At 40.4% G+C, this 27,137-nt stretch overlaps 1 protein-coding gene across 4 annotated transcripts in view; it reads right to left on the reverse strand.

The window, feature by feature from the left end:
- Window positions 1–27,137, reverse strand: part of FAM184B (family with sequence similarity 184 member B) — a 135,797-nt gene that overhangs the window by 15,074 nt on the left and 93,586 nt on the right. For all 4 annotated transcript variants that reach the window (XM_072620343.1, XM_072620344.1, XM_072620341.1 and 1 more), the window contains 5 exons: window positions 12,671–12,777; window positions 8,055–8,175; window positions 6,659–6,871; window positions 5,449–5,602; window positions 3,983–4,095 (listed from right to left, as the gene is read on the reverse strand). In XM_072620343.1, the coding sequence (XP_072476444.1) occupies window positions 3,983–4,095; window positions 5,449–5,602; window positions 6,659–6,871; window positions 8,055–8,175; window positions 12,671–12,777 (708 nt within the window). The remainder of the gene's footprint in view (window positions 1–3,982; window positions 4,096–5,448; window positions 5,603–6,658; window positions 6,872–8,054; window positions 8,176–12,670; window positions 12,778–27,137) is intronic.

Below are 27,137 nucleotides of genomic sequence, written 5' to 3' on the forward strand. Positions count from 1 at the left end.
TACAAAATACTATAGAGATGGGAATTATTATTCTTTACCACCCCAAAGTCAAACAGGAATGCTTTAGAAATTCTCTCGTTAACCCCATGCTGCCTGGTTTCTACCAGAACCACTCTACTGCAGCTGACCTCTGCATCCAGTGACCTCTGCATCCAGTGACCTCATGTCAGGGCCCACACTCCTCTTTTTAGTGCTGAGTACTCGTAGCTGACTCTCTTCCTTGTGATTCTGTGGCTCTGATTTTCTTAACTAGTCTCTGCCCTTCTCTGGTTCTTTTTCCTTCCCTTGCTCCCAAGCATTAGTACTCCTTAGAGTTTGGGCTTTGCTCTCTTTCCTTTCTATCTATGCTCTCTCCCAGGGCATCTCTTTAATTCTGATACCTTGAAATGTATATTGCTAACTTCAAAATTGGCATCGCCAGCTCTGACCCATGGCCCACTCCTGTTTTCCATTCCATTTACCTATACATTATTTCAATTTGATTCTCACTTCAAATTCACTAAAAATTCAACAAATTTGAACTCTTCTTTCTTTTCTCCTCAGTCCCCCACATTTTCATCAATGTCATCCTGTCTCAGGATGAAACCTTGGAGGTCTGGGAGGCATCTTTGACTCTTCCATTTTCCCCCCATGCTTATTTTCACTAAGAACTCTCATTTCTTCCTTGGACATATCTCATAGCCATTCCTTAGTCTCTGCATATTACACATATCCTCATCCTTTGTCACCTTACACCTGCATTTCTGTAACATCCTCCTAACAAATTCTCTACACCTTCGGTTCCTCTTTCTTCATTACGTCTTATATACCCGTGGGAGGCAATGTGCTAAAATGAGAAGTCCAATGGAATCACAAAATATCAGAGCTGAGAAGAATCCCATGGGTCATCTGGCCCAACCTGTACCTGACCAAGAATCTTCTCTACAATGTTCCCAATAAACAGCCATCTAAGCTTCTCTGGAAGACCTTCAATGAGGGAGAACCCACAACCTGCTGGGAAAGCTTATTCCACTTTTGAATAACAAGGCCTTTTCGGAAGTTCTTCCTTACGTTAAGCCTAAATCTGCCCTGGCCACTTCCACTGCAATTTCTAGTCTGGCTATTTAGGGATAAGCAATAAATCTGTCCTACGCCCTCATGACAGCCTGTCTTACAGTTGAAAGCAGCTATCATATCCATTCTGATTTTTCTGTTCTCCAAGATAAATATCCCCAGAGCCTTCACATGCTCATCATCTTCAAGTCTTTTCAATCCCGGTTGTCTTTCTCTGCTTACTCTCCAGCTCATCAATTTCCTTCTTAAAACATGGTGCAAAGAACTGAGCACAAGAGCACAATATTCATGATGGGGTCTGACCAGGGTGGGTGCTGCAGGATGATTGTTACCTTCCTTGTCTTGTACATTATGCTTTTCTTACTGCAGCCCAAATTTATATTCCCTTTTGGGGCTGTACCATTGATACCTATTGAGATTACAATTCACAAATACCTCCATCTCTTAAGACTACTCTCTGCTCACATGTCCCTCACCTTTTGCTTAAGTTTTTTGAAATCCCAATATAGGACATCTTCAGGCATGACCAACTGTGGAGGCAGGTGCAAATAGTACTCTCTATTAAGATTGATCTTAACAGACCCAACCATGCCAGACCATCCCCACAGCATTGATAGAAGAAACTGGGAGAAACCAAATAATAGGAGGGGAGAGGAACAGATTTGGCAGATTTCTCTATCAATGAAAGTGGAGGTACAACACTTTAATCATAACACGTCAGTATCTGAGAAAACAGAAAATCAACTTAAGAAGAGGACATCAGGAAAAATAGTTATGTCAAACTAAAGATGTATAGAAGAAATCTACGCTGGGGATGAAACAATTTTGAAAGCAATGAAGGGATAAATTTTTAAATTATTTCAGAGCAGAGAGGATACCAAGACAATGGGAGGGAGGGGAAAACTCACATGTGATTTTATTACCAAAAAGAAGGCAACTGAGATCTCCACAATTACCCGTACATATGACTGCTTTATGATTTCTGTAGAAATCTTTATGTTATCATCTATGCTCTTGGAGGGTGTACCTGATGGAATGATGAGAAAGGGACAGATGCTTTCATAGACAATTTTCTACAGCAGAGAGTCACAGCTAACAAAAAAGTCAATGCAAAACCACTGTTTACTGTTTGCTGATTACAAAATGGCATTTCAGTCAAGAGGGCAAAATGCAGCTGTAGAGGCTCTCTTCCTAAAGATGTTTCTGTGGGATATGTTAGGATCAAACAGAGTTCCTTGGATGCAGCCACAGGAGAGTAACCTGAGGCTCAGAAAGGTTTAGTGACTTGCACAATGTCACACAACTAGTAAAATGACGAATTTGAACTCGGGTCTCTCGATTCCAAATCTAGTATTCTTTCTATTATTTCATTCAACCAAATAAATAGTATGTATTACTGTAGCTCAGAGAAGATACTGATTACAAGCCCTGGAAGTTGAAGATATATGTTTATGTGCATATAATACATACCTACATACATGTATATGTATGTGTATGTGTGTTTGTACGTATATATGTATCATGTGCATATTAATTAAGCATAGACTGTGCCAGAAGCTATGCAAGGTACTGGAGATACAGAGACAAGGAAGAAATAGTGCCCACCCTCAAGGAGTTTAGGGATTATAGGAGGCTCCCTCTACTGGAAAGAATAACATGTACATAGATGAGTGAATGCAAAATTTAAAAATGGGTAATTTGTTTGGGGGGGAGGAGAGCAAAGGTCAGAAGGGGGCAACAACCAGGAGAATGAGATCAGGCTTCCAGTAGGAGACAGCACTTTAGCTGAGCCTTGAAAGGAAACAGCTTTCAAGAGGCAGAGGTGAGGAAGGAGTACAATCTAGCATGGTGGACAGTGCCAAGACTTAGAGGTAGATGATGGAAAGTCATATATGGGCAACATCAAAGAGGCCAGGTTAAATGGAACATACTATGCATGAAGGAGAGTGACCACAGTCAGCCCAAACTGGAACTAGGGAGTAAAGGACATTGACACGGAGGTTTGTATTTTAACCTCTTAAGGTATTTCGTGAAGGAGTAATGGTGTGTGTTGCTAAGATTGGTTGGGTGGCAGTGGGGTGTGGGAAGTAGGGGAAGACCAGACTAGAGCCAGGAAAACTACTTAGGAGACAATTCAGTAGTTCAGGTCTAAGGTGTCAGGTGTGAGTTCTAAGGTGATCAAGACTAAGGAGAAAGTGAAACTGGAAAGGATGAGGTGGGTGTAAAGCCCATGATGAAGAAAACTCTCCAGGCATGACCAACTGGAGAGACAGGTGCAAAGAAAGAGATCAAGGATAACTTTTTTTGAGCCTGATGACAGAAATAGGAGGGTGGGGGAGGAAATGGGGAGGCAGGGAAGGGAGCAGTTCTAGAGGAAAACCCTAGAGTTGTCTCAGGAGGTATGAGAGCCTCTGGGGCTAGCCCTAAAAGCTGTAGGAGTCAAGGTCTTCTTAGGGACCTTTACAAGGGGCCCCACTATGTTAAAGAACTCAAAGCTCATGATGCAAACATTACTAAGATGCCTTTTCAAAATATACTTTTAGCCCTATTCAATATTTATAACATGCTTTTCATTTTGAAAACACCCTCATCAACATTTCAATGCAAAAGTAATACTCCAAATGGAGGGACACACGACAAATCAGCTGAAGGGCTGACTCTACTGGTGTACTGTTGTCTGTGACTCTTGGAGCCATGCAGGAACACACACACACACACACACCACACACATACCACACACACACAGATACACATACACACACATACACACACACCACACACACATATACACACATACCATACAAATACACACACACACCCATGAGGGAGGTGGGACAGGGGACTTACTCCAAAGTCTCAGAAGGGGAAAAGGTGTCATTTTGGCTCTGAAACACAACACTGCAGCATAAGTACAGCACTGGAAACTTGCCTGCTGTTTCTTCAGTCCCCTCAGATTCTTCAGCTCCGTCTCCAGCTCCACTATTTCCTTCTGTTGGCTGATAAAGGATGCGTGCTGCTCTGACAACTCCAGCCGAAGAGAATCTAGGGACAATATGTAAGTAGGAGGGGGACAGTCCAATGGGGAAAGGGCAGGACATGCGTGGCTGAGGGTTGGGTTTTATACTCAGACACTCCCCGGCAGGACTCAGCAGTGCTATTTTTTAGGCCAGAGCCCCACCCCCTTTCCCAGCCTTCTCTCAAAGGTCCAAGGAGTGCATAGAAATGATTAGGAACTGCCCCAGGGCCTGAGTCCCATATATTGGAGAAATGAGCCCCGCCAGCCCTAGGCTGAGCTCTCTCCCTATGGATCCCACTTCCAAACTGAAGGAAAAAGAAGAGCTACTTTTTATTATGAGTAAGACACAAAAGGATAAACAGTTTAATTTTTACTTCATTCCTTAAGCAGCTCACAAAGAACATGAAAGATCTCTTTCACACAGACATAAAGAATTTGGACTGGACCAGAAGGACCACGGCCAGTTCACTAACTAAATACAAATGTGATGAAGAAAGATGTTATAAAATGAATTTGATAAAACGCTATTTGCCTTTACCCCCAAATATGTAAAATAACCTACATTTCATCCTTGTTTCCCAACACCAGGGTTGTGATAGGGCTTTCCCTCTCTCTCTCATACACACACATACATACACACAGAAGTACACATGTGTACATATATGTATGTCTGTATGTTTATGTAGATATGTGTGTATATGAGGAGAAAGTACCAAGAGGAAACAGAAGACAGAGGCCCACAGCTACATGGCTGCACTGGGACTGAGACAAATAGATGCCCAATTCTTTAAATGTTCTATTAGATAAAATTATCTAGATAAAATAATCTAAAATTATCTTGGGTGGTATGTATGTATGTGGATGTATGTATTCATATGTACACACACCTGTATAGACAAGGGTATGTAAGTATATAATATATGTATGTACCCATATATGGATGGATGGATGCATGTGTACACACATACACTGCACTTTTTTACTTCTTCTATAGGATAGTCAGTTAGGACATCCAATCCAACCATCATTAATTAAGTGGTTACATGCAAAGTGTCATATTTGATACTGGAGATACAAGGATAAAATGAAGGACAAATCCCTCCAGGAACTTACTTCCCACATCACTGATTCACAGATGGAAATGACCATCGCATGACTCTTACATCCCACTACTCTTTCTACATCTCCCCGACCTACCACCACCACCTCAAACCAAACGCTAGGCCTGAGGACCACAATCACTGCTCATGAAAACCTTGAGTGGCCAGACAGAACTTCTTCAGCTGATCTCCATCCCACCACCTTGGTTTCTTGGCATGAGTACATGAAGCCCTGGGCAAATGCACCCAGGCTAATCTTCACGGCTGGTTATTGTATACCTAGCAAGAGAGCTTGCTGTTTCTGTATCCTCTCACGTTCCCCCTGAAGGTCTTTGCTTGCCTTTTCTTCCAAGGCCTGGAGTTCCAGTTGGTGAGACTGATGCTGAATCTGGAAGGTGTGACTGTATTCCTTCTTCAGGCGTTCCTCTACCTCCTGCAGACAAAGCGAAACAAGAGAGAGATTTTTAACTAAGGAAAAATTTTGGCCACCACCCAGGATGGCAAAAGGGTTGGAGCTGATTTTGTTTCTCCTGCATATGTAAAGATTCTAAGTGAGAGATATTAGCAGCTGCTTTCATTCCAAGCTAGACAATTTCCTCTAACAGGGCATTTAAGGAATTGTACATCTATTTGTCTCAATTAGTCTCAGTGAAGTCTTGCAGATGTGGGCCTTTGTCTTCTATTGTCTCTTAGTACTTTTTCCTCATTGTGCCGTGCTCATTCTCCTTCTAGTCACTAAGGAGAGCAGAGAAAAACCCACCATTTATCAGAATCAGAGAAACCTTCCTTCTGATTGCTCCAGTTAGAAACATTACTCCCCATTTCATCCAATGCACAATAAAAAATGGTGAAGAACACAGCCTTTCAGAGTGCTCCCTGGTCCTTCCCACCCAAAGATGGGGCTACCAGTGACTTGTCACAAGGCATGCACCTGAAATGCTTTTTCCATGGTTCTAGGCTGGGCTTGGCCACTTTCCAGCTGTGACTTTTGACTTCCCATCCTGGGTTCTTTCCATTATGCCACACTGCCCCTCCCCCTCTAGTAGCCAAATTAGTCAAACACAGAGGGGAGAAGTTGAGGGGGGTCTACCCTGACCCTTCCCTCCCACCTCTGTCCCTCATACCACAAGCAGCCCTGGTCCCAGGAGATCTCTAACTTCTGAAGTTAAAATGGGCTCTTTCAATACCTAGAGAGGATAAACCTACTACAAATAAAGGGATGTTAACACAGGAGGGGCTAGAAATTTAGGGAAACTAATCAACCCCAAGCTATGGGGCAAACTGTGAATATATTAAGTCAACAGATGACGGAACCACACCTGGTTATTCATTAAGGAGAACTGGAATGTTAAAGGAATGCCCTGTGACCTCTGAGGCTAACCTCCAGGAGGAGAGCCCCAACATATCCTGGGGTGCCCAGGCCCCAGAACAAGACCCCCCCCCCCCAGGCTAAAAGGCTCAGAAGTCAGACTGCCCATGGAAACATTACCTTCAGTTCTTGGTTTTTGGCATCTTCCATGATCTTTAGGGCTTCTTGATGGGAGGCCTCCAGCTGTTCTTTCACAGTCTGGCTCTGTTTGATATGATCTTGAAGTTCCCGAAAAAGCTTCTCCCTTTCTTTGTCAGACAATTGCTTTAACTCCTGAAGGTCCTCTCTATAGTTATGGGCAGACTGCTCCAGAGCCTGCTTCATCTGGGAAATCTTCAAAGAACATGGTCATGCCCTCAGGACCCCAAGACTCCTACCCAGTGGTGGGGTGTTGGGTTTGTTTTGTTTTTTGTAGTGGTGGTGGGTTTTTCTCTTGGTTGTTTTTTCTTTCCCCTAACTAAAGGTCCTGCCAGGGCTATGGTTCCCTGGGAACCTTCTGTCTGGGAAAGTACTGGCAGCATCACACTCTAAGGGACAGTCAAGAGAGCGAATGGAAGCAGTCTTGGGAATGGATGGGCCAGTTTTCCAGTGCCAAGAGGACTCTCATGGACTGGGCGAAGTGGGCCAGATGGAGTGAGTGAAGGTCTTCAGGAAGGCAGAGGGCAGTTTTATGGAGGACAGTTAAGAAAAGGAATGTTAAAGATGAGGCCAAAGGGTAAATAAGTTGAGTCTAGATAGAAGGAGTGCTAAGGAGAGATCTGATAAGAGAGACAGCTTGACACTATACAGAACACTTGGAGTCAAGAAGTCCTGAGTTCAGATTCTGCTTCAGATACTTACTAGGTGTGTGACTCTGGTCAAGTCACTTGACCTTACTCAGACCCAGTGCCCTCATCCTTACAGTGAGGAAAACCACACGTAGCTCCTGCCTGGGAGGCTTTTTGCAGAGATCAGATGAGATACTTATGTAAAGCATGTTGCAAAACTCAAAAGCACTATAATGTTAGCTATTATTATCCCCCGTGAGGCAGCCGACCAGGTACCCCTCAGGTATGGAGGGCCTCCCATCATGGGAGCTCCAGAGAAAGAAGGCCTGGGTTTGGGAAGCAGAGGAGGACTCAGAGCATCATAACTTTGGCATCAGAAGGGACTTCAAAGGCCATCAAGTTCAGTTGTCTCATTTTACAAATGAGGAAACTGAGGCACATAGGCATGCTCAGGAATGTACAACTAGAACATGTCTGAAAGAGAATTTAAACCCTGATCTTCTAAGTTCCTGGGGTCCTGGGAAGGACTCTAAGGCCACTATTGCATACTGCCTCTACAAGTCAAAGACAGAGGGAAAGCGGAAAGGGGTCAACCTAGGATAAAAAAGACCCCAAACACTCCCTGGCCCCTGACCCCACAACACATGTGAGCATAAAAAGTTTCATTTGTACTCAAGATGTGAAGGCATAAATTAATGCCAGCTGAGTGAAATATGGCCCCAGGTGTCCATGACAATGGCCCCCATTACCTGTGCTTGCAAACTGGCTCTCTGAGTCTGCCAGTCTTCTGGCAAAGTCTGGGTTTGCGACGCCTCCTCTTTCAGGAGAACAGGCTGTTTGTTATCTTTCCATCTGCAGCGTCTTTCCAACCTGTAAAGATACAGGAATCCAATTGTGTATCAGCACAGAACTTCAGAATGAAATTCAACAGATTTATGAAGTTTCTTATATGTGCTCCATACATTGCAGTGGGTACTTGGTACAAAAAGACAAGAGAAAAACAGTCCCTACTTTAAAGGAACTCACATTCCAGGGCAATGGGAGTGGAGGAGGACAAGATAATACAACTAGTATTTACGTAGCACGTTAAATTTTGCCAAGTGCTTTAAATGTCTAAGCTCACATGGTCCTCGAACAACCCTATAAGGTGTTCCCGTTTTATAGAGAGCGAAACTGAGGTACAGAGAGATTAGGTGACATTCCTGGGGTCACACAGCTAGGAAGTATCTAAGACAGGGTTTGAGCTCAGGATTTTCTAACTTCAAGTTCTGCATCCTGGTCTCTATGCCACTTAGATAAGTAAATATTAAATATATGTGTGTGTATCGTGTAAATAGTGTATAAGATGCTACTTAAAAGTGCTACTATTATACTAGTACACACACTATTCAGTAATATACTATACACTATTTACTATTACTACATCATGGTGTATACTATTTACATAATGCATACATATAGTACACTAGTTTCTACTAGATGTGGTACACATATATGGTAGTATACACTGTAGTATAGTAATGGTATATTTGCTATACCATAGTAAGTAGTATACAGTACACTCCTATGTAGTACTATGCTATGAAGTAGAGTTCTATATTACTATGTTAAATATTTAGCAGTGTGCTATGTACTACAGTAAGTAGTATATGGTAGCTAGGTGGCGCAGCGGGTTAGAGTGCCAGCCCTGGCGTCAGGAGGACCTCAATCCAAACCTGGCCTCAGACACTTACCAGTTGTGTGACCCTGGGCAAGTCACTTAACTCTGTTTGCCTCAGTTCCTTCATCTGTAAAATGAGCTAGAGAAATGACAAAGCACTCCAGTATCTTTGCCAAGAAAACCCCAAATGAGTCATGAAGAGTCAGACATGACTTAACCACCAAAAAATTTTATATGAATAGATATAGATATACACACATATATAGTATACAGTTATACAGCATAGTATATGTAGCCTATAGTATACAATATAATAGTATACATGTATAATAGTACATATGTAGTGTACAATATAATGGCATACGTGTAAATAGTATGTAATGAATACATATGCTCACATTTACCACATATATAGTAAATACAAAATAATTTCAGGGAGTAGGGAGGACACCATGGGGATCCAGATGGGTTTCTTGTAGTAGGAGATTCTTGAACTAAACCTTGTAAGGAATTAGGGATCACAAGTGGCAGAGGGGAGGGAGATGGACATTCTGTGCATGGAGGAAAAGAAATAGAGAAAACTGAGTCTGAGAAAAAATATCATATTCATGCACAGTAGCCAAAGCACTGCAACTTTGCCTTGTACTCCAAAGTACCTTCCAGAGACTCAGTCCTACATGAAAGCCTTGCAGATAAAAGTGATCTGGGCACTGACTAGTTCAAAAATAAAGAGGTGTGAACGTGGGGGTAGAAGGATGGAAACGGGCTATCTGAGCAGTTCTAGGTGTCAGATGCCACCATGGTAAGATTGTTAGGGCAATAAAGGTGCTGATGTCAGATGGCCAAAGGCAGAATTACTGACCCAGACATGACCATCTATTTAGACTAAGATGAAAGTTACAAAGAAGAAGTGAGAAAAATTTCCTTCAAAGTCAATCTTTTAGTAATGTGATTAATTAGCAAAATCATTATTAATTATATATATATATGTATTTTTATGTGGTCTTCTCTTGAGTGAGAATTAGAGGAAGAAGAGAACAGAGGTGATTGGTGACTTTCTGCTGAGGGGGGCTGAGGTAGCTCTTTGTCAGCTGGATAACAGGGCATGCATATATGCAAGCTGGGACAGACTCTTTCAAGATTTGTCCAAACAGATGACTATTACCCACTTCTCGTGACTTACGTAGGCACAGAAGAAACTTCCAGAGGGAAGCAAGAAAACACTGTTAGGAATAAGGATTATGGAATTGGGCAAGCAATTGAAGGCCATGGGGGCACAGGTGGTACTTTCATCTCTGCTGTCCACCAGTGGCAAGAAAATCAGAAGGGACAAGCCCATGTCACAAGCTCTTGGTCACATTGAGGATGAAGTGTCCTAAAACCACCAGATCTTTTTCAGACAATTGCCCTAATAATATTTTACTCCTTAGACCTGCACTGCCATCTCCAGATCTGTAAACTGTTTCCGATATTGTCACTCAACAAACCCTCTTCCTTTTAAGTTCATGCTATCAAACTGACCGTCAGGACACTCCCCAACTCTTTCCTGAGTGAGGAGCTTCAATCCTGCATCCCCATATGTCAACTCAACATTTACACCTAGATACTCTATTTCTGAATTTTCATTTTTATTCTCAACTTAAGAAACACTCGGTAGAATGGGCATGTGCATGCACATAAGAACTGTAAAGAAACTGGGGTCTCTATTATGTGCACTTCCTGTTAAGTATATACAATAAGATCAACTCATAGCTTTTGACATTGTCCTGATTTTCTGGCCTTCTTTCTGTTTTCAAAATTTCCTTTTTTAAATTGTAAAGTTAATCTTAGCACCACAGATTTAGAGCTGGAAGGGAGCTTAGAGGTCATTGAATCCAATCTTCTTATTTTACAATTAAGGAAACTAAAGCTTGGATAGATTAAATGACTTACACGGTTAGTGGCCCTCACAACTAGTAAGGGTCTAGGGCAGGATTTGAACACAGTTGCTGCTGACGCTAGACTAGCACCATCTAGCTGCCTTCCCTACAGGAATCTCAGACTCAACATGTTCAGAACCATCTCAGTGTCTGTTCCTCTAAACCCACTCCTCCTCCAAACTTCCATATTTCTGTTGAAAGTTCCACCATTTTTACAAGTTCAAAACTTCAGTCATCCTTGTCTCTTTTCTCGTCTGCACATCCATATCCAATCAGTTATCAAACTTTATGGATCCCACCTTCTCAGCCTCTCTAGAATCCATCCTTTTCTCTCAATTCAACTACATGGCATATAGTCCATGCTATGTAGATGTTAAGTGCTATTATTATTGTTGGTTTTGTTGTTAACTTATCTGTGAACATGCTGCATCTTTCTAGTAGGATGTACACTCTGAGGCTGAGAGCCATCTCTTTTTGGTATTTGCATTTCCAGGACCTAGCCCCAAACTTGACACAGAATAGGTGATAAATAACTATTAGCTGATGAACTGGGTGTTTTACCCAAGGTCACACGCTATTAATGCATGTCAGAGTTGGAACTTGAAGGCAGTTCCTATCTATGGGGCTTCCATGATGACCCCTGACCAAGACTCTGACTTCCTTTTATCATTATTCTACTACCAGCTGCTGTGATCTCCAAATTCTCATTAAAAGAGCTGATCATTTGGTGTGGCAGGAAGAACCCTGGATTTACAGGCAGGGATATGGGCTCAAATGCTATTTACCTGCATAACCTTGAACATTTAATATGTTTGGACTAAATTTTCATCAACTGTGAAATGAGTGAGTTGGGCTAGACAATCTCTAAGTTTCCCTCTAGAACTAAATCCTAACTTTTATGTATGGCAGGGCAAAGGGCAAAGGGAGTTTTCTCTGCATTGGAGAAATAAAGAATCACAGTTATATCAAGGAGAGAGCAGGCACTTGAAGATATGACAGCCCTTGCTCTCAGAAGCATTCATGCGGAGACCCAGGGCAGGCCAACTTGCACTGCCATATTGTTTCATGTTTCTCATTTCATCATTTAAACAGTAAGAGTTTGAAAGGGGGGGGGGGCGCACAGATACATCCTTCTCAGATCCTGTCTGAGAACAGGTCTTTATACAGAAATATTTTCCAGGAAATAGTGTAGCATGACACTTAGTGCGGTGATTGGGGAAAAGCACAGGGGACTTGAGTTGGGAAAACCAGGGTCTAACTTTAGCTCTAAAATGGATCAGTTCTGTGGCCTCAGAAAAGCTGCTTCACTTTGGACCCATAACCTCTGAGCCTCAATTTCCCCATCTGTTAGCAAAGAACAATGACATTTGTGCTCTCTGTTTTATAGGATTATTTTAAGGCAAACACTATAAACCATAAATTATCGTATACATATGAGGAATTCTTAAAATTACTCCACCCTAAACCCACCCCTTCTCCAAACTCTCCTAAGGCATAGAACTATTCTCTTCCAAGGCAGAGTTCTCATTCACTCAGTCTGCCACAGTGGAAAGAATACCTGGGTCAAGTGCCCACCTCTGTCACTTATTAATAAGGTGATCATAGGCAGTTTACTCCACCTCTGGGAGTCTCTTTCCTCATTTGGAAAATCAGATTGCCTCTGCTTACCTCACAGTATGATTGTGAAAGCCAAAGGAAATAGAGTACGTAAAGCACTATGTTCAGGACAAAGTGCTACCTGAAGGTAAACTGTTATCATTAGTCATAAGGGATGAGTCTCCTTTACCTTTCTTCCTCTTCATTGTTGGTTTCTATTTCTACTGCTAATGGTTCTTGGCATTTTCTTCCTTCAGGTGGTGTCTTAGAAAGTTCATTCTGTTTGAAGCATTGTTCCTAAAACAACAAAGAAAGGAAAAGGGGAAGGAAGAAAATGGGAAAAAGGAAGGAAGTAAAGAAGAAAAGAGGGAAGGAAGGAAAGAAGGAAGGAAGGAAGGAAGGAAGGAAGGAAGGAAGGAAGGAAGGAAGGAAGGAAGGAAGGAAGGAAGGAAAGAAGGAAGTGAGGAAGGAGAGAGAGAAAAAGAGAGTGGAAGAGAGGAGGAGAGAGTCACTTTTTTCTTCTCCAACTTTTTTCTTATTCAGGCACTCCATTCCTCCTCTGTATAGAGAGAGGAAGGGTGAGGAACCAAGACAGGGGAAGAACCATAGAATCTGAACTCTCTGAACCAGGTCACATTTATTTCTTTCTAACAGCAAGTGTGCAGAGACCATGAGAAGAGGGGTAGAGAGACAGTATAGTGTAGTACTAAGAGAACTGGATTTGGAGGTGGAAGACCTAGATTCAGGTCCCAGCCCTATGCCTTACTCTTTATGAGACTCTGGACAAATCACAAGCCCTCTGCATTTCATTTTCCTCATATGTCCAACAAAGGGCTTGGGACTAGGTGATTTTGAAGGTAGCGTTCAGCTTTAAATTGATAATCCTGTGGATTCAAAGGAGCCTACCACCCATTTAGTGAGTAGATCATGAATTCCTAGAGGACTAGAGCCTCACTGTTTTATTTTTGTATCCCCCTAAGGGCCTAGCACCCGAGCATAAAACAGGAGTTCAATGAGCACATTTGTACAAATGAGGAAACTGAAGCCCCACTGCCTTGCCTCTCATGGCTCTTTTTGATTACTTGTACATAATTTTCATTCATTTTAGATTTTCGAAATTCAACTCAATTCAATTCAACAAGCATTTATTGAGCACCTAACTATATACCAAGCATTGTGTTACACTCTTGGATATAAAGACAAAAATAAAGCTGTCCCAAAGGAGCTTATGTTGGAGTTGGGGGAGTACACAGATAAATATATGTAAAACATATACAGAATAAATGCAAAGTGATTTAGGAGCGGAGAGTTGGGGAGGTTAGGAAAAGGACGTGGCACCTGAGTTTCCTCTGCAGGGAGCGAGAGAGCGTACAAGGTAAATGTTAAGGATGAGATTACAAGCACAGGGGACAGGTTGCACAAAGGCAAGGGAGTTGGGCGATAGAATGCCATATACAGGAAACAGCAAAGGGCCCATTTTGGCTGAAATGGGCCTTAAAAAGCAGCAGGAGGATACTGATGATAGAGAGAGAGGCAGTAAGAAATTGCAAAAGAGATGGAGGGTCAGAGAAACGTGGGAACATTTGTATGAACCAATGCAGAGTGGAGTGGAATGAAAACAATTTATATGATAACAAAAATACTGTAAAAACTAACAACTTTGAAATATTTAAGATCTGTGAACCATTCAAAATGACCCACATGATTGCAGAGGACTGAATGCTACCCATTTCCTGACAGAAACATGCTAGATTCACAGTGCAGAATGAGATATGAATGCCATAATCAATACGGAAATTTTTTACCTTGATTATGAATATTAATTACAAGGGTTTTGTTTTTCCTTATAAAATAAGGGTAGGTGGGAGGGAGGCTTGTTAATTCAAAAACAAAAATTAAAAAAAGAGAGATAGGCATTTGTATCTTGGCACAGCTTAGGAACATAGAAAGTACTACACAATTTTCCAGATGTCATTTAGCTCAATCTCTTGCTACTAAACAATCCTGGTCCCCAATAAAGTACTTATCTATAATGTCTTGTCATGATAAATATGTGCTGATGAACTAATTCCAAGCACTATGCTTCTAGCTGCATACCATCATTTGGCCAATGGGCATTTTTAATCTACCTGGATTTTCCTGTGTAAATAATTATGTCAACCTCCTTTGCTTTACTGTGAATTTCAGTGAAGAGGCTTTATAGTGTTTCCATACTTGATGCCATCAGCCCAATATTACCTGCAAATGACAACTTGTGGGGAACCTTAGCATCAACACTGAATTTTTGTTTCAAGGGGAAGTGGGAGAGGAGGTGAATGACTCCATGCAAGTTATCTTCTGTGACACTGCAAACCAGTTAGGTGAGCAGACATTTCCCTGTTTTAGAATTTACTGATATTCTTATTTAGCAGTTAGCTCCACAGTTGCATCTATAGTAAAGTCATAAATAATTTTAAGTTATATATGTTATGCATTTGTTATATAATTATATATATGTTGTTTAGATAGATAAAGATACATACATACATACACATATATGAAAGTCACATTTTTTGAAAGGAGCCTTATGGGTGGTATTTTATTCTAGTAAATTAAGAGCTCTCTTTTTTATGTCAAATGCTTTCTTAAAATCAATACAGAATGAAGACAACAGAGATTCTCTATACATCTCAGTCAACTGTGTGGTCATAGACATGATCCGCCATAGAAAGTTGTCTGTAAAAGTCTGCTTGCTTTCTTCTCATGTTTCCTTCTAAGATACTCTTGATGTATGTATGCATGAACCATTCTCATACATTTTTTAAAATATTAAACATTAATTTTTATGGGTCAATAGTTTGCACAGGCTTTACCTCGTGCCTGGAATGTCCCCCCTTTACCTACGTCTCTTGAAATTCTGAGATTCCTTTAAGGTTCAAATCAAGTGTTACTCCCTTTAACAAATCCTTCCTGATTCTTTAGTTGCTAATGCCTCTCTCCTAAATATTGTGAATTTTAAACAAGTTTTGTATACTTACTTATTATGAACATACTGTATCCGCTAGTGGATAAGTTCATGGAGGGCTGAGGATATAGACCATGATAGGTAATACTGGCTGAAAAAATTTGTCAACTGATAATAATATGTACAATTTATATATAATTGTGAATCTTGTGATTATACAAACCTTTGGTCTTTTCTGTCTCTTAATCCCAAACCATATATTTCAACATTTTTTCTGTGTTGATAATATTTGTGAGAAATTAAAGCATTTAGCACAGTGTCTGAACATAATGGGTGATGAATAAATACTGTTTCCTTTCTTCTTCCCCAGTACCAACTTTTGTATTAAAATCACAGAATATCAAAATATAGGTTAACATAGTTTAGTGCAAAGATTATATTACAAGCCCTACCCAGCCCCGATTACTGCTTTCTCATGGCAGAGAGGCTTTCCTAGCTCAATGAAACTATGAACTGTGTTGTGCAGGGTTACCCAAGATGGACAGCTCATAGTGAAGATTTCTTTATAGTCAGTTAAAACAATACCTGGGGCTGACTGTGACTAGATCATGAGCTTCTTATTGCAAAATTCAGACTTTAATTGAAGTAGGGAAAAACCATCAGACCATATATATATCTGACCTAAATTAACCCTTATGAATATGAAATAGAGGTGATGAATAGATTTAAGAGATGAGATCTGGTAGATACGGTGCCTGAAGAACTATGGACACAGGTTCACAATACTATACAAGCTGCAGCAACAAAAGTATTCCAAAGAAAAAAAGAGCAAGGAAACAAAATGGCGGTCTGATGAGGCTTTACACATAGCTGATGAAAGAAGGAAAGGTAAAGGAAACGAAGAAAGGGAAGATATATTCAACTGAATGCAGAATTCCAGAGATTAGCAAGAAGAGATAAGGAGGTTTTCTTAAATGAGCAATGAAAAGAAATAAAAGAAAACAATAGAATGAGAAAGACAAGAAATGTCTTCAAGAAAATTAGAGAGATCAAGGGAACATTTCATGCAAAAATAGGTATGATAAAAGACAGAAATGGTAGGAGTTTAACAGAGGCAGAACAGATTAAGAAGAGGTGGCAAGAATACACAAAAGAGCTATACAAGAAAGATCTTAACATCCCCAACAACCACGATGGTATGGTTACTGATCTAGAGCCAGACATCCTGAAGAACAAAGACAAGTGGGCCTTAGGAAGCATGGTTAATGATAAGGTTAGTGAAGGGGATGGAATTCCAACTGAGCTACTTAAAATCCTAAAAGATGATGCTGTTAAAGTGTTGTACTCAATATGCCAGGAAAGTTGAAAAACTCAACAGTGGCCACTGAATTGGAAAAGATCACTTTAGGTCCCGATCCTAATGAAAAGTAATGAGAAGGAACTTGTAAATTACTGAACAATTGTGCTAATTTCACATTTCAGAAAGGCTGTGTTTAAGATTCTACAAGCCAGGCTTCGGCAATATGTGAACCAAGAATTACCAGAAGAGCAGGCTGGTTTTTGAAGAGGCAGAGGAATTAAAGACCAAATTGCCTATATTTGATGGATTAGAAGAAAGCAAGGGAGTTCCAGAGAAACATCTACTTATGCTTCATTGACTACACTAAAGCCTTTGTCTGTGTGGATCACAACAAAATATGGCCAGTCTTCAAAGAAAATACCAGATCGTTTTACTTGTCTCCTAAGGAACCTGTTTGGGGGCCAAGAAACAACTGTTAGTACTGAACATGGAACAACTGATTGGTTTAAGATTGGAAAAAATAGTCTGTCAAGGCTGTATATTGTCACTTTATTTATTTAACTTACACGCAGAGTTTTACATCATGTGAAATGCCAGGCTGGACAAATCAAAAGCTGGAATTAAGGTTGCTGGGAGAAATGTCAACAATCTCAGATATGCAAATGAAACCACTATGAGGGCAGAAAAGTGAAGAAGAATTAAGAAGCCTCTTGATGAGGGTGAAGGAGGAGAGTGTAAAAGCTAGCTTGAAGCTTAACATCAAAAAACTTGGCAACTGGTCCTTTCACTCCCTGGCAAATAGAGGGAGAAAAAATGGAAGCAGTGTCAAATTTTATATTCTTGTACTCTAAGGTCAATGCAGATGGTGACTGCAAACATGAAATTAAAGAACACTTGCTCCTTAGAAGGAAAACTATGGCAAATCTGGACAGCATACTAAAAAATAGAGCCATCACCTACCAATAAAGATCTGTATAGTCAAATCTATGTTTTTTCCAGTTGCAATGTATAGTTGTTAAGAGTTGAACTACAAAGAAAACTGAGCACTGCAGAATCAATGCTTTCAAACTGTGGTGATGGAGAAAACTTTTGAGAGTCCCTTGGATAGCAATGAAATCAAATCTGTAAATACTTAAAGAAATTTATTCTGGCTATTCACTGGAAGATCAAATACTGAAGCTGAAACTTAAATACTTTGGCTACATAATTTCATAATCATTTCACGTAAATTTATTGGAGAAAACCCTGATGTTGGGAAAAATCAAAGGCAAAAGGAAAAAGGGGATGGCAGAGGATGAGATGGATAGATAGCATCATGGAAACAACTGAGATGAACCTGGATTAAAACTTGAACTTTGAGAGATAGCAGGAGGATAGCAGGGTCTCATGTGCTATGGTTGATGGAGTCATGAAAAGTCAGATACAACTCAACAACTTAAAAATAACAACAGATTACAAGGCCTGAGTGAACTTGGATAGAGGGGGGGAAATCATATCTTTATTTTGTCTAATTTCTGATTGAAGTTTAATATTTCCTTCAATTATTCAAAAATATCACTTGGAGAGGAGGTCCATAGGCTTCACCAGACTGCCATGGGGGAACATGTGATCATTTTGACCTTTACACAATGAGGCTGAACATCCCAGATGGTAATAAAGTCATTGCCATGTGACTGAAAGTCAGTGACCCACAAGATGGTGGCAGTCTACAAAACCTATGTATTGACATTGCCTTATTCCTGAAAAATCCACAAACACCCTAGGACTCCTTTATATCTATAGAGCTGCTCCTTTTCGTTCAAGGACTCACTGCTGACACTGAGAAAAAGGGGCTCATTACCACTATCAATGTCCCCTTTACCCAGGCAAAGTGGAAATCCTTAAGGAGAACAATTCCAACCTCTCCCCTAACCTCCAGACTCGCAGCTCCAACTGCCATATGGATGTCTAAAACTTAATGTCTCATAGATATTTTAAACTCAACATGTCTAAAATTGAATTTCTTTCCCCCAAAACCTTCCCCATCTTTCAAATTTCCCTATTACTGTCCAGAGTACCACCCACTGTCACATTTCTTGAGCACATCCTCTGTGTGCCTGCTGAACAATGGGGATGGTTGTTGTTACTGAGTTGTCTCAGTGTGTCTGACTTTTCATGACCCCATTTGGGGTTTTCTTGACAGAGATACGAGAGCGATTTATCATTTTCTTCTCCAGCTCATTTTACAGAAGAGGAAACTGAGGTAAACAGGGATAAGTGACTTACCTGAATGATGGTGATAGAGAGATGAAAAATAACTGAGATCCCACCTTAGAAGAAGCAATAGGTCTAGTAAGACAGTTAAGACGTGTACATAAATGTTATGAGATGTTACTATATGTTTTAAAATGTTAAAGTGCACAGTAGGCATTACAAAGAACGACCTGAAAGATTCAAGGAGGAAGGAATTGCTTCCAGTTCAGGCTTCATGTTGGGCCGTAAACAAAGAGGGCCAGTTTTGATGCATATTATTGTCTATACAGACATCACTGAAACTTGGTGGGAGGCAATTCACAGTTAGACTATAGTAATGGAAGAGGTTGGATAAAAAAAGGTGGCAGATTATCACCATACATCCAGCAGACATAAACCTCTTTGGAAATCGACAACCTGGGATGGGGGAAAACAAGATGAATATTTAGAAAGATAAAAAAGAAATGGGAAGAATTTGGTGAAGGAATGCTACACACCACTAAGGCAGGAAAAAGATAGATAATGAGGTTTGATAGATAATTAAGCTGACAATGATGTATTGATGAACAAATGAAACTACATTTATTATGAGCACTTATTAGATGTGATAAGGATTTCAGTGACCTGAGAGATTGTGTGAAAAGTGCTGATCTGGAGTCTAAGGGATCCAAGTATGAATTCTGGTTCTACCTTTTTTTTTTTTATTACCTACATAACTGTGGGTATCTCATAACCTCTCTAGGCTTCAGTTTTCTCATATAAAAATATCAGTGTTATAGTAGAAGATCTCTAAGCCCCTTCCAGTTCTAAATATATGATCTTATGAACCATTCCTTACAAAAAAATAAATAAAATACTGTATCTAATAAATTATTGACTTGCCCTGATAACCATTCATGTTTCATAAGGTAGAGGAACTGACAAGAGGAGCTGTAACTAGCAGGGTCAATGCTTGCTAATTATAAGTAACTTGTGGGAAATATTTTAAAAATACATTGAAACCAATAATGCCCTAATTATCCTAAGTGACTATGAAACTCACAGGCAAACTCCTTGCCCATAGGATGGCTCTTTGAGTCACTTGGTTATAAATATACATCCTAGATAATCCTGTGCAAATAGGATGGTAAAAATAGAACACAAATATAGGAGTACAGAGATGCTGCTGTTTAAAGATCTAAGTGATTTATAGTTTTAATCAGACATGGATTTCAGAAGCAAAAACTTAAAGTAGTTTATTCAATAAAATGAATTGATTTTTGCCTTTGTTTCCCATGTGGGTATTTTTGCTATAAGAAAGCCAAGGGGCCTTCAAAGAGAAGGGTTTAACAAACAAGGTTAAAGCTAGAAAAAGCTATATAAGTTCCTTTTGGAAAGCCCTGAGTCCTCTCCTCCTTTGTAACCTCCTCCTCTGGCTCTTACGGTTCCACAGCATATTTGAAAATCAGCTGTGACATTAAAGAACCCTGAGTTACCATAGGGGGAAAATCCCCAACTGCATAATACTCTTATTGGTGATTCACTGGACACAGACCAGTTCTCTTTATATCTGAAAAAGAATTATTTAATAAAGTACTTTTTAAAAAATCCAGGATGATTACAGTTGGAGCTGTAGAATTATGGAATTATGGAGATGAAGCAACCTTTGAGAAGTCACTGAGTTGATCCCAATTATTCCATGCAGGATTATTCCGATATTATAGTCAAATTTCTTGAACAAATATTAAGTCTATGGAAGATAATCTATATGGTTTGATTTATTGGGTCACATTCTGGGTGACTACTAAAGTAAAAGCTGCCCAGTTTGAGCAGACAGGTGCAAGAAGAGCATGGGCATTAACATGAGCTGAAGTGCCTGGGGGAATAATGATGCATGATGCTCTGAAAAGAGGGCTATATGGGGGATAAAGGGAACTGGCTTTGAATCTTTGCTCAGTCGCTATCTCTGAGATCTTGGGCAAGTCATTTCATTTATCTGAGCCTCAGTTTTGTCATCATTCTAAATCTATGATTCTGTCAATTCACTGCAAATGCCTTATAGATATTTCACTAGCGAGGGGAGAGGGAAGGGAGAGGAAAGGAGTGAGGAAGACAGAGAGAGAGAGAGAGAGAGAGAGAGAGAGAGAGAGAGAGAGAGAGAGAGAGAGAGAGAGAGAGAGCGCTATTCTCTTTTATTGCTACTGCTTCCAGGATCTCACTAAACTCATCCTGTACTGTTCATTGTTCTGAGCACTAGGTCTGAACTCCTACCTTAATTAAACTGCTATGGGGATCACTGACCCTTTCACCTCTAGTTTCTTCTTGATAAGGAGTCAGCATTTAAGCAGAGAGCTGGCCTCAGAGTCAGGAAGACCTAGATTTAAGTCTCACCTCTGGCACATTCTAGGTGTCTAATCCTGGTCAAGTTTCTTAACCTCTCAATACTCCCCTTCCCCTCCCCACCCCCAACCCTACCCCAATCCTGTCCCTCAATCCCAGGCAATTCTGTAAAACTATGAAAGTTGCAAGTGCCAATCTGCCCTGCTGAGGAAGCTCCTCACACCCTTACTTCAATGAAATCACAAGTCTAGTTAAAAATAAATTGCACTATGTGATCTGACAATTCTATCAGGAAGGATTTATTGAGCACCTATTATGTGTCAGAAGCTGTGCTAGACAATAGGGGATACAAGACAAAAATGAAAGCAGTTTATATTCTATCAGGGGAAACAAAGTAACCTTCATTCTTTCTTCAGAGTTCCAGGTGGTCTCAAATGTCCACTTTTCCTTTGTAAGTTTTATGGTATGTGTTTGGATTTGATGTCTTTGGGAGCGCCAACTAGCTATATGGTTTTACCTTCTCTGGGCTTCAGTATTTTCACTTGTAAAACAGACTAGTGGATCTTTGTGGCCCCTTTTCTGACTTTAACCCTTGATAATTTCACAAAAAGGATGAACAGAATGTCTGAATATTCCCCAAGCATGTATAAGTTATGTGAAGTGTAGTGGATAGACTGAGCCTCAGAGGGCCTAGGAGTCAAGACAACCCAAACTGAATCTTACCTCAGACAATTACCAGTTGCATAACCGAAGGTAAATTACATAATCTCTTGGAGCCTCAGACAGCTGTCTAAGACTACCAGTAGTAGTCTTACCAGTGATCTGCCCGTAGGCAGATTACCATTTGCCTTGACAGACAAAATTTTCGAATACTAATAAAATCACCTCACTTTGTGCAAGCGCGCACGCACACACAAACACACACACATACACAATCCCATGTAAATCACATAAGTTAAGACCTAGAAGAGCTTTAGAGATCATATAGTACATACAGTGCAACCAACCTCTTCACTTTACAAAAAAGAAACTAAAGTTCAAAGAGGATGAATAGTTGGCAAAGTCACAAAGTAAATGGTGGACCTAGAACTAGGATGTAGTGGATGACTGAGAAGTGGTTATACTCCAGCTTTGAAAACAACCAAATCATGGAAATATGTTTTGTATGATTTTACATGTATAATGGGTATCATACCGTTTGCCTTCTTAATGGGTGGGGGAGGGTCTGGAGGGTAGAAAAGAATTTTGAACTCAAGAAAGAAAGAAAGAAACTCAAAATTTAAAAATGAATGTTTAAAAAAAAGAAAAAAAACCAAGCAATCAAAGAAGAAGGCTTTAGCCGTCTTATTTCTCTCAAATATGTTAGTGCAGGGGAAAGAGTTTCACATCCCAGATCCACTGCTCATTCTCATTATAACCACAGGCAAGTTGCTTCATCTTGTTGGCCCCAGTTTCCCCACTTGTAAAAAGAAGGAGTTGGACTGGATGACTTCTAAGATCCCTTCCAATCTCGGACTGGTGATCTCACTCCCAACCTTTCCCCACTCCTTCCTCCATCCCCACCCCCCACCCTCGGACAGCCTGATCTTCCCTCTTCTGCTATTTATTTAGCAGTTCTTAAAAAAAAAAAAAAAGGTCTGCACTTAACCAACAGCAAATAAAATGAGTATTTCCATACACAAAGTAGAACAGAAGATCATACATGAAACCTTGACTCTGTGTTTCCTTCTGGCCTTCTGTTCTCTTCTGTGCATTAAAAAATGTTTCTGTGACCCTCTTTTCTTTCTTTTTTTTTCTTTTTTTGGTAACCCTATCAGTATCTGTTTTCTCCCTCCTATCCTCACTCTACTTAAAATTAAAGAAAAAAAAACCAAAATTGTTGTACTTGTTCAGTTTCTTTTGGAACTACATCAAGCCCTCAGCACAAATAACTTCGAGGTACTTTGTGCTGATGCTGTGTTCTCTACATCAGATTATAATAATCTGTCTCAGGTTCCCTGGTGTAGGTATCCTGCTCTTGGATTCCCAGAGGTTCTTTCATCTATGGAATGAAGCCTGAAATATTAATAGTGTCAGCACTATTAATAAAAACCCTTCACACTTCCTTCCAACCAACACAACCAAACCATGCTTTCAATAGCTCAGGGACTATGTTGTTACTTGTTGTCTGTATTTTTAAAGCTGAGCCCAAGTTAGGAAAAGCTTAACTCTTCATCTTCCAGGCATAAACTCTACAAATAATCATGTCTCATCAATATGTATTCAGTGTTGAGAAAAGGGAAGATTCAAATGCAGATTCAAGTGATAAACATTCCAAACTTATGACCTTAATATAGGATGCAGGATATCACTGTGGCTAGAGCGCTAGACTTGGAGTAAAGAAGGTTTGACTTTCATACCCCACGCGGGGCAATTACTAGCTCTGTGATCCTAAGACTTCACGAAGTCTTAGTTTCCTCGTCTTTAAAACTAGGATAATGATCATTGTGGTACCTACCTCCCAGAGTCTTTATGAGGCTTTATGAGAGCAGGCTGCCAAAAGTAACGTTGGTCAGTCATCTACACTCATGAATGACTCTTCATGACCCCATCTGGGGTTTTCTTGGCAAAGATACTGGAGTGGTTTGCCATGTCCTTCTTCAGCTCATTTTATAGATGAGGAGACTGAGGTAAAAGGGTGAGGTGATTTGCCCAGGATCACACAGCTAGTAAGAGTCTTAGGCCAGATCTAAACTCAGGAAGATAAGTCTTCCTGACTCGAAGCTCAGAGCTCTAGCTATAGCACCACCTGGCTGCCCTGGCAAAAGTAAAGCACTACATAATATCTGTTATTATCATCATCATTGTAATTATCTAATGATGGATTTAATTGATCCCCAAATGTCAATAGAGAGACACATATATGGTGATTGTGGGCAGGATGCAACACATTACAAAGAAAAAAAAAGTGCTTGAGAAGAGTTCTCAAAGAAAACATCTGAGTGAAGAAAAAGCATGATGGTGTAGGTCATGTTTCCAGATGGAAGGATAATTGATACATAGGCCTGGGTTCCACTGGTATTTCTCCAATGTCAGGAGAATGACAGAGAGGAAGACCATCCCCAACACTTCAGGTGGCAGACAAAAGGACTAGAATTTCATCAGATGTCATGAAATAGAGTAAAGAGATTTTTACTGAAAGCCAACATGAATTGAGATGGAGGGGCAGGTATGGATGGGCTAGCATCTGTACAGTAATAGAGAACATCTGTAACTAATGGACTCCTTGGAATGTGGGGTTTAGCTGACTATAGGGAAGACTCTTAGATTATGAATAGACACCCTGACAGTTTCAGAGATATCTGGGAAGACATGTATGAAATGACAGAGCCCAGGGAACAATTTGTACAATAACAACAATGTTGTAAAGAGAAACAATTTCAAACCATTTTTAGAGAAGATCAATGCAATGGCTAGCCGCAATTCTAGAGGACCAGTGATGAAGTATGCTGTCCAATTCCTGATGGGGAGGTGATAGATTCAAGGTGCAGAGATATATACTGGGTGACCCCAAAGTCCTAGTGCTGTTTTAAATTCTAATACTTTAAATAATTTTTTTTCTCAAATAAAGATTTATTCACTTGGGGGGTGAGAACTTGGTCAAATAAGCCAAAGACATGTCATCATCAGAGTCTTTGAACTCCTCCTTGTTCTCTTTCTTCCTCTTTGCAGCAATGGGAACAGCCCCCTTTTAACCTCCCACATTCACCCCCAGCAGTTGGAGATGCAGAGTCAGCACTGGCCAGTGGTGTTATGTGATGCCACAAAGTTTGGGGAGGCAGCAAGGGACAGTAAAGAGAGAGCTAGATCTGGAGTCAGGTGATTGGGATTCCAATCCTCACCCCCTCCAAACATTAGTTATGCGAACATGGTAAGTCACATAACTTATCTGCATTTCATTTTCCTTGTTTGTAAGATAGGGTCATTACATTTAAACTTAGACCTCCCAGGCTTATTACAAAGAACCTTAAAAGGTTATGTATGGACTAGCTGGACCAAGAAGCATCAGAGTGGGAATGTTTGAAATTTAAATTAATTATAATGTCCAATTATGGCTCTGGAGAAAAGATAATAGAGATCATAGGTTTAGAGGTGTGATGCCCTTACCTTTGGAACTCAGTGAACTTTATCTTTTTTAGTTATTGTTCTATTTAGGAGAAAAGTTTGAATATGAACACTACCCATCTAAAACACAAAGTTAAAAACACTGAATTTGGAGTCAGGGGAACAGGGTTTGAATCTTAGCTCCTCCATCAGCAGCAGCAGCAGCAGCAGCATTTCTGTCATGTATATAGCACTTAAGGTCTGTAAAGCACTTTACAGATATCTCATTTTACAGATGAGATCATTGAAGTCCAGACAGGAGAAAATTACTTTCCCAAGTACAATTAGAACCCAGGTTCTCTGTGAATCCTGAGCCCTTTGCAGTGTGCCACACTGCTTTCTTGTGATGATGAAGGATGCTTCCCTCTTCTCAGTAGAGAGCTGAAGGACAACAGGTACAGAATGTGCTCTACACTGTCAGAGGAGGTTGCTTTGACAGGTGAGTTTTGCTTAAATATGTCTTTCTTACAAAGGAGGATTCCATGGGCAGGTTTACTGAAAAATGAATGTGGCTTAAAGAGGCAGCAGTCATTTTCATAAGAAAATGATTTTGAAGATGCTCATAACCAGAGAGCTGTCTCCTCTTTCTCCTTGAAAAGGAAGGTAGCGACAGAGCAGCTTAGGAATGCTCCAGTCTCTCCCTCTAGCTTCCTCCCTCATGGCTGCTAAGCTCCCCAACTGGTCCTAGGACAGGATGGATATAAAGAGCACCCCCACCAGCTTGCCCAAGGCATTTTCTCTTCAGTGTTTCCAAAGACAGAGATTGTTGTCAAGACTCAAAGTTCACACCAATAACTGGAATAAGCTGAATTTATCATAAAATGTAGAAACGTGGCCCAAGAGAATAAAATGAAAGTTTTACTAGACATGGATTTCATGTTGTTCAGTGAGGGTGGAACTGGCCCAAGCCCTTGTTTGTGACTTGGTGGAGGAGAAGGCGGATTGTCAGCCACCAGCAGGAGTTTTTCTTGCTGTTGCTGAGCTCTTCTAGGAGACCCACAGAAAAGTAAGCTTAGCCATGCAGGGATCCTTTCCTAGCTTTCTATCTCTCTCCCAAAACTAGCCCAGGGCTTTTCCCTGGCATTTTCCTACCAGATATTGGGTGACTCTGTGGTTGATCTCAAGGTATATTTTTTTTCCTATGGAATAATAGAGGAGTGGGAAAAGCATGAGACTAATAAACGAGCTGAGTTCTAGTCTCACTCCGAGACTCTAGGAGAGTCTGGACAATCACTGGCCTTGGACGTGTTTCAGGTCAGGAGACCCACATGGGATCCTGGCACCAACACATGCTGGCTGCGTGGTCACAGGCAAATCTCTTCACTTCCTCAAGTGTAAAATAAAGATAATAACTGCTGCATTATTTCTATCATCATGTTATCATGAACAAAGTAAACCTTAAAAAATGACAGTAGAGAGGAGGAGGATTATGGTGTAGAATGCTACATAATTTGATATTTTATTTTTTGTTGTTGTTACAAGGATTCCACGGGGTGATATTTTAGAAGATAATTATGAGCTTTTAAAAGGCCTAAGTAAAAGTTGTTAATCGAGGAAAAGTATCATGTAAATGATGATGATTATTCCCTATGATTATTATCTGTATGATTATTATCTGTATTATCTGTATGTGTTTCCTTACATAAGATGGATTGACAGGGCTTTCCTACTTCATCCTATTTCTGAGAGGGCTCTCATCAACCCTTACACAATTCACTG

This window comes from Notamacropus eugenii, chromosome 6 (genome assembly GCF_028372415.1).
Source record: "Notamacropus eugenii isolate mMacEug1 chromosome 6, mMacEug1.pri_v2, whole genome shotgun sequence".
Taxonomy (NCBI): domain Eukaryota; kingdom Metazoa; phylum Chordata; class Mammalia; order Diprotodontia; family Macropodidae; genus Notamacropus; species Notamacropus eugenii.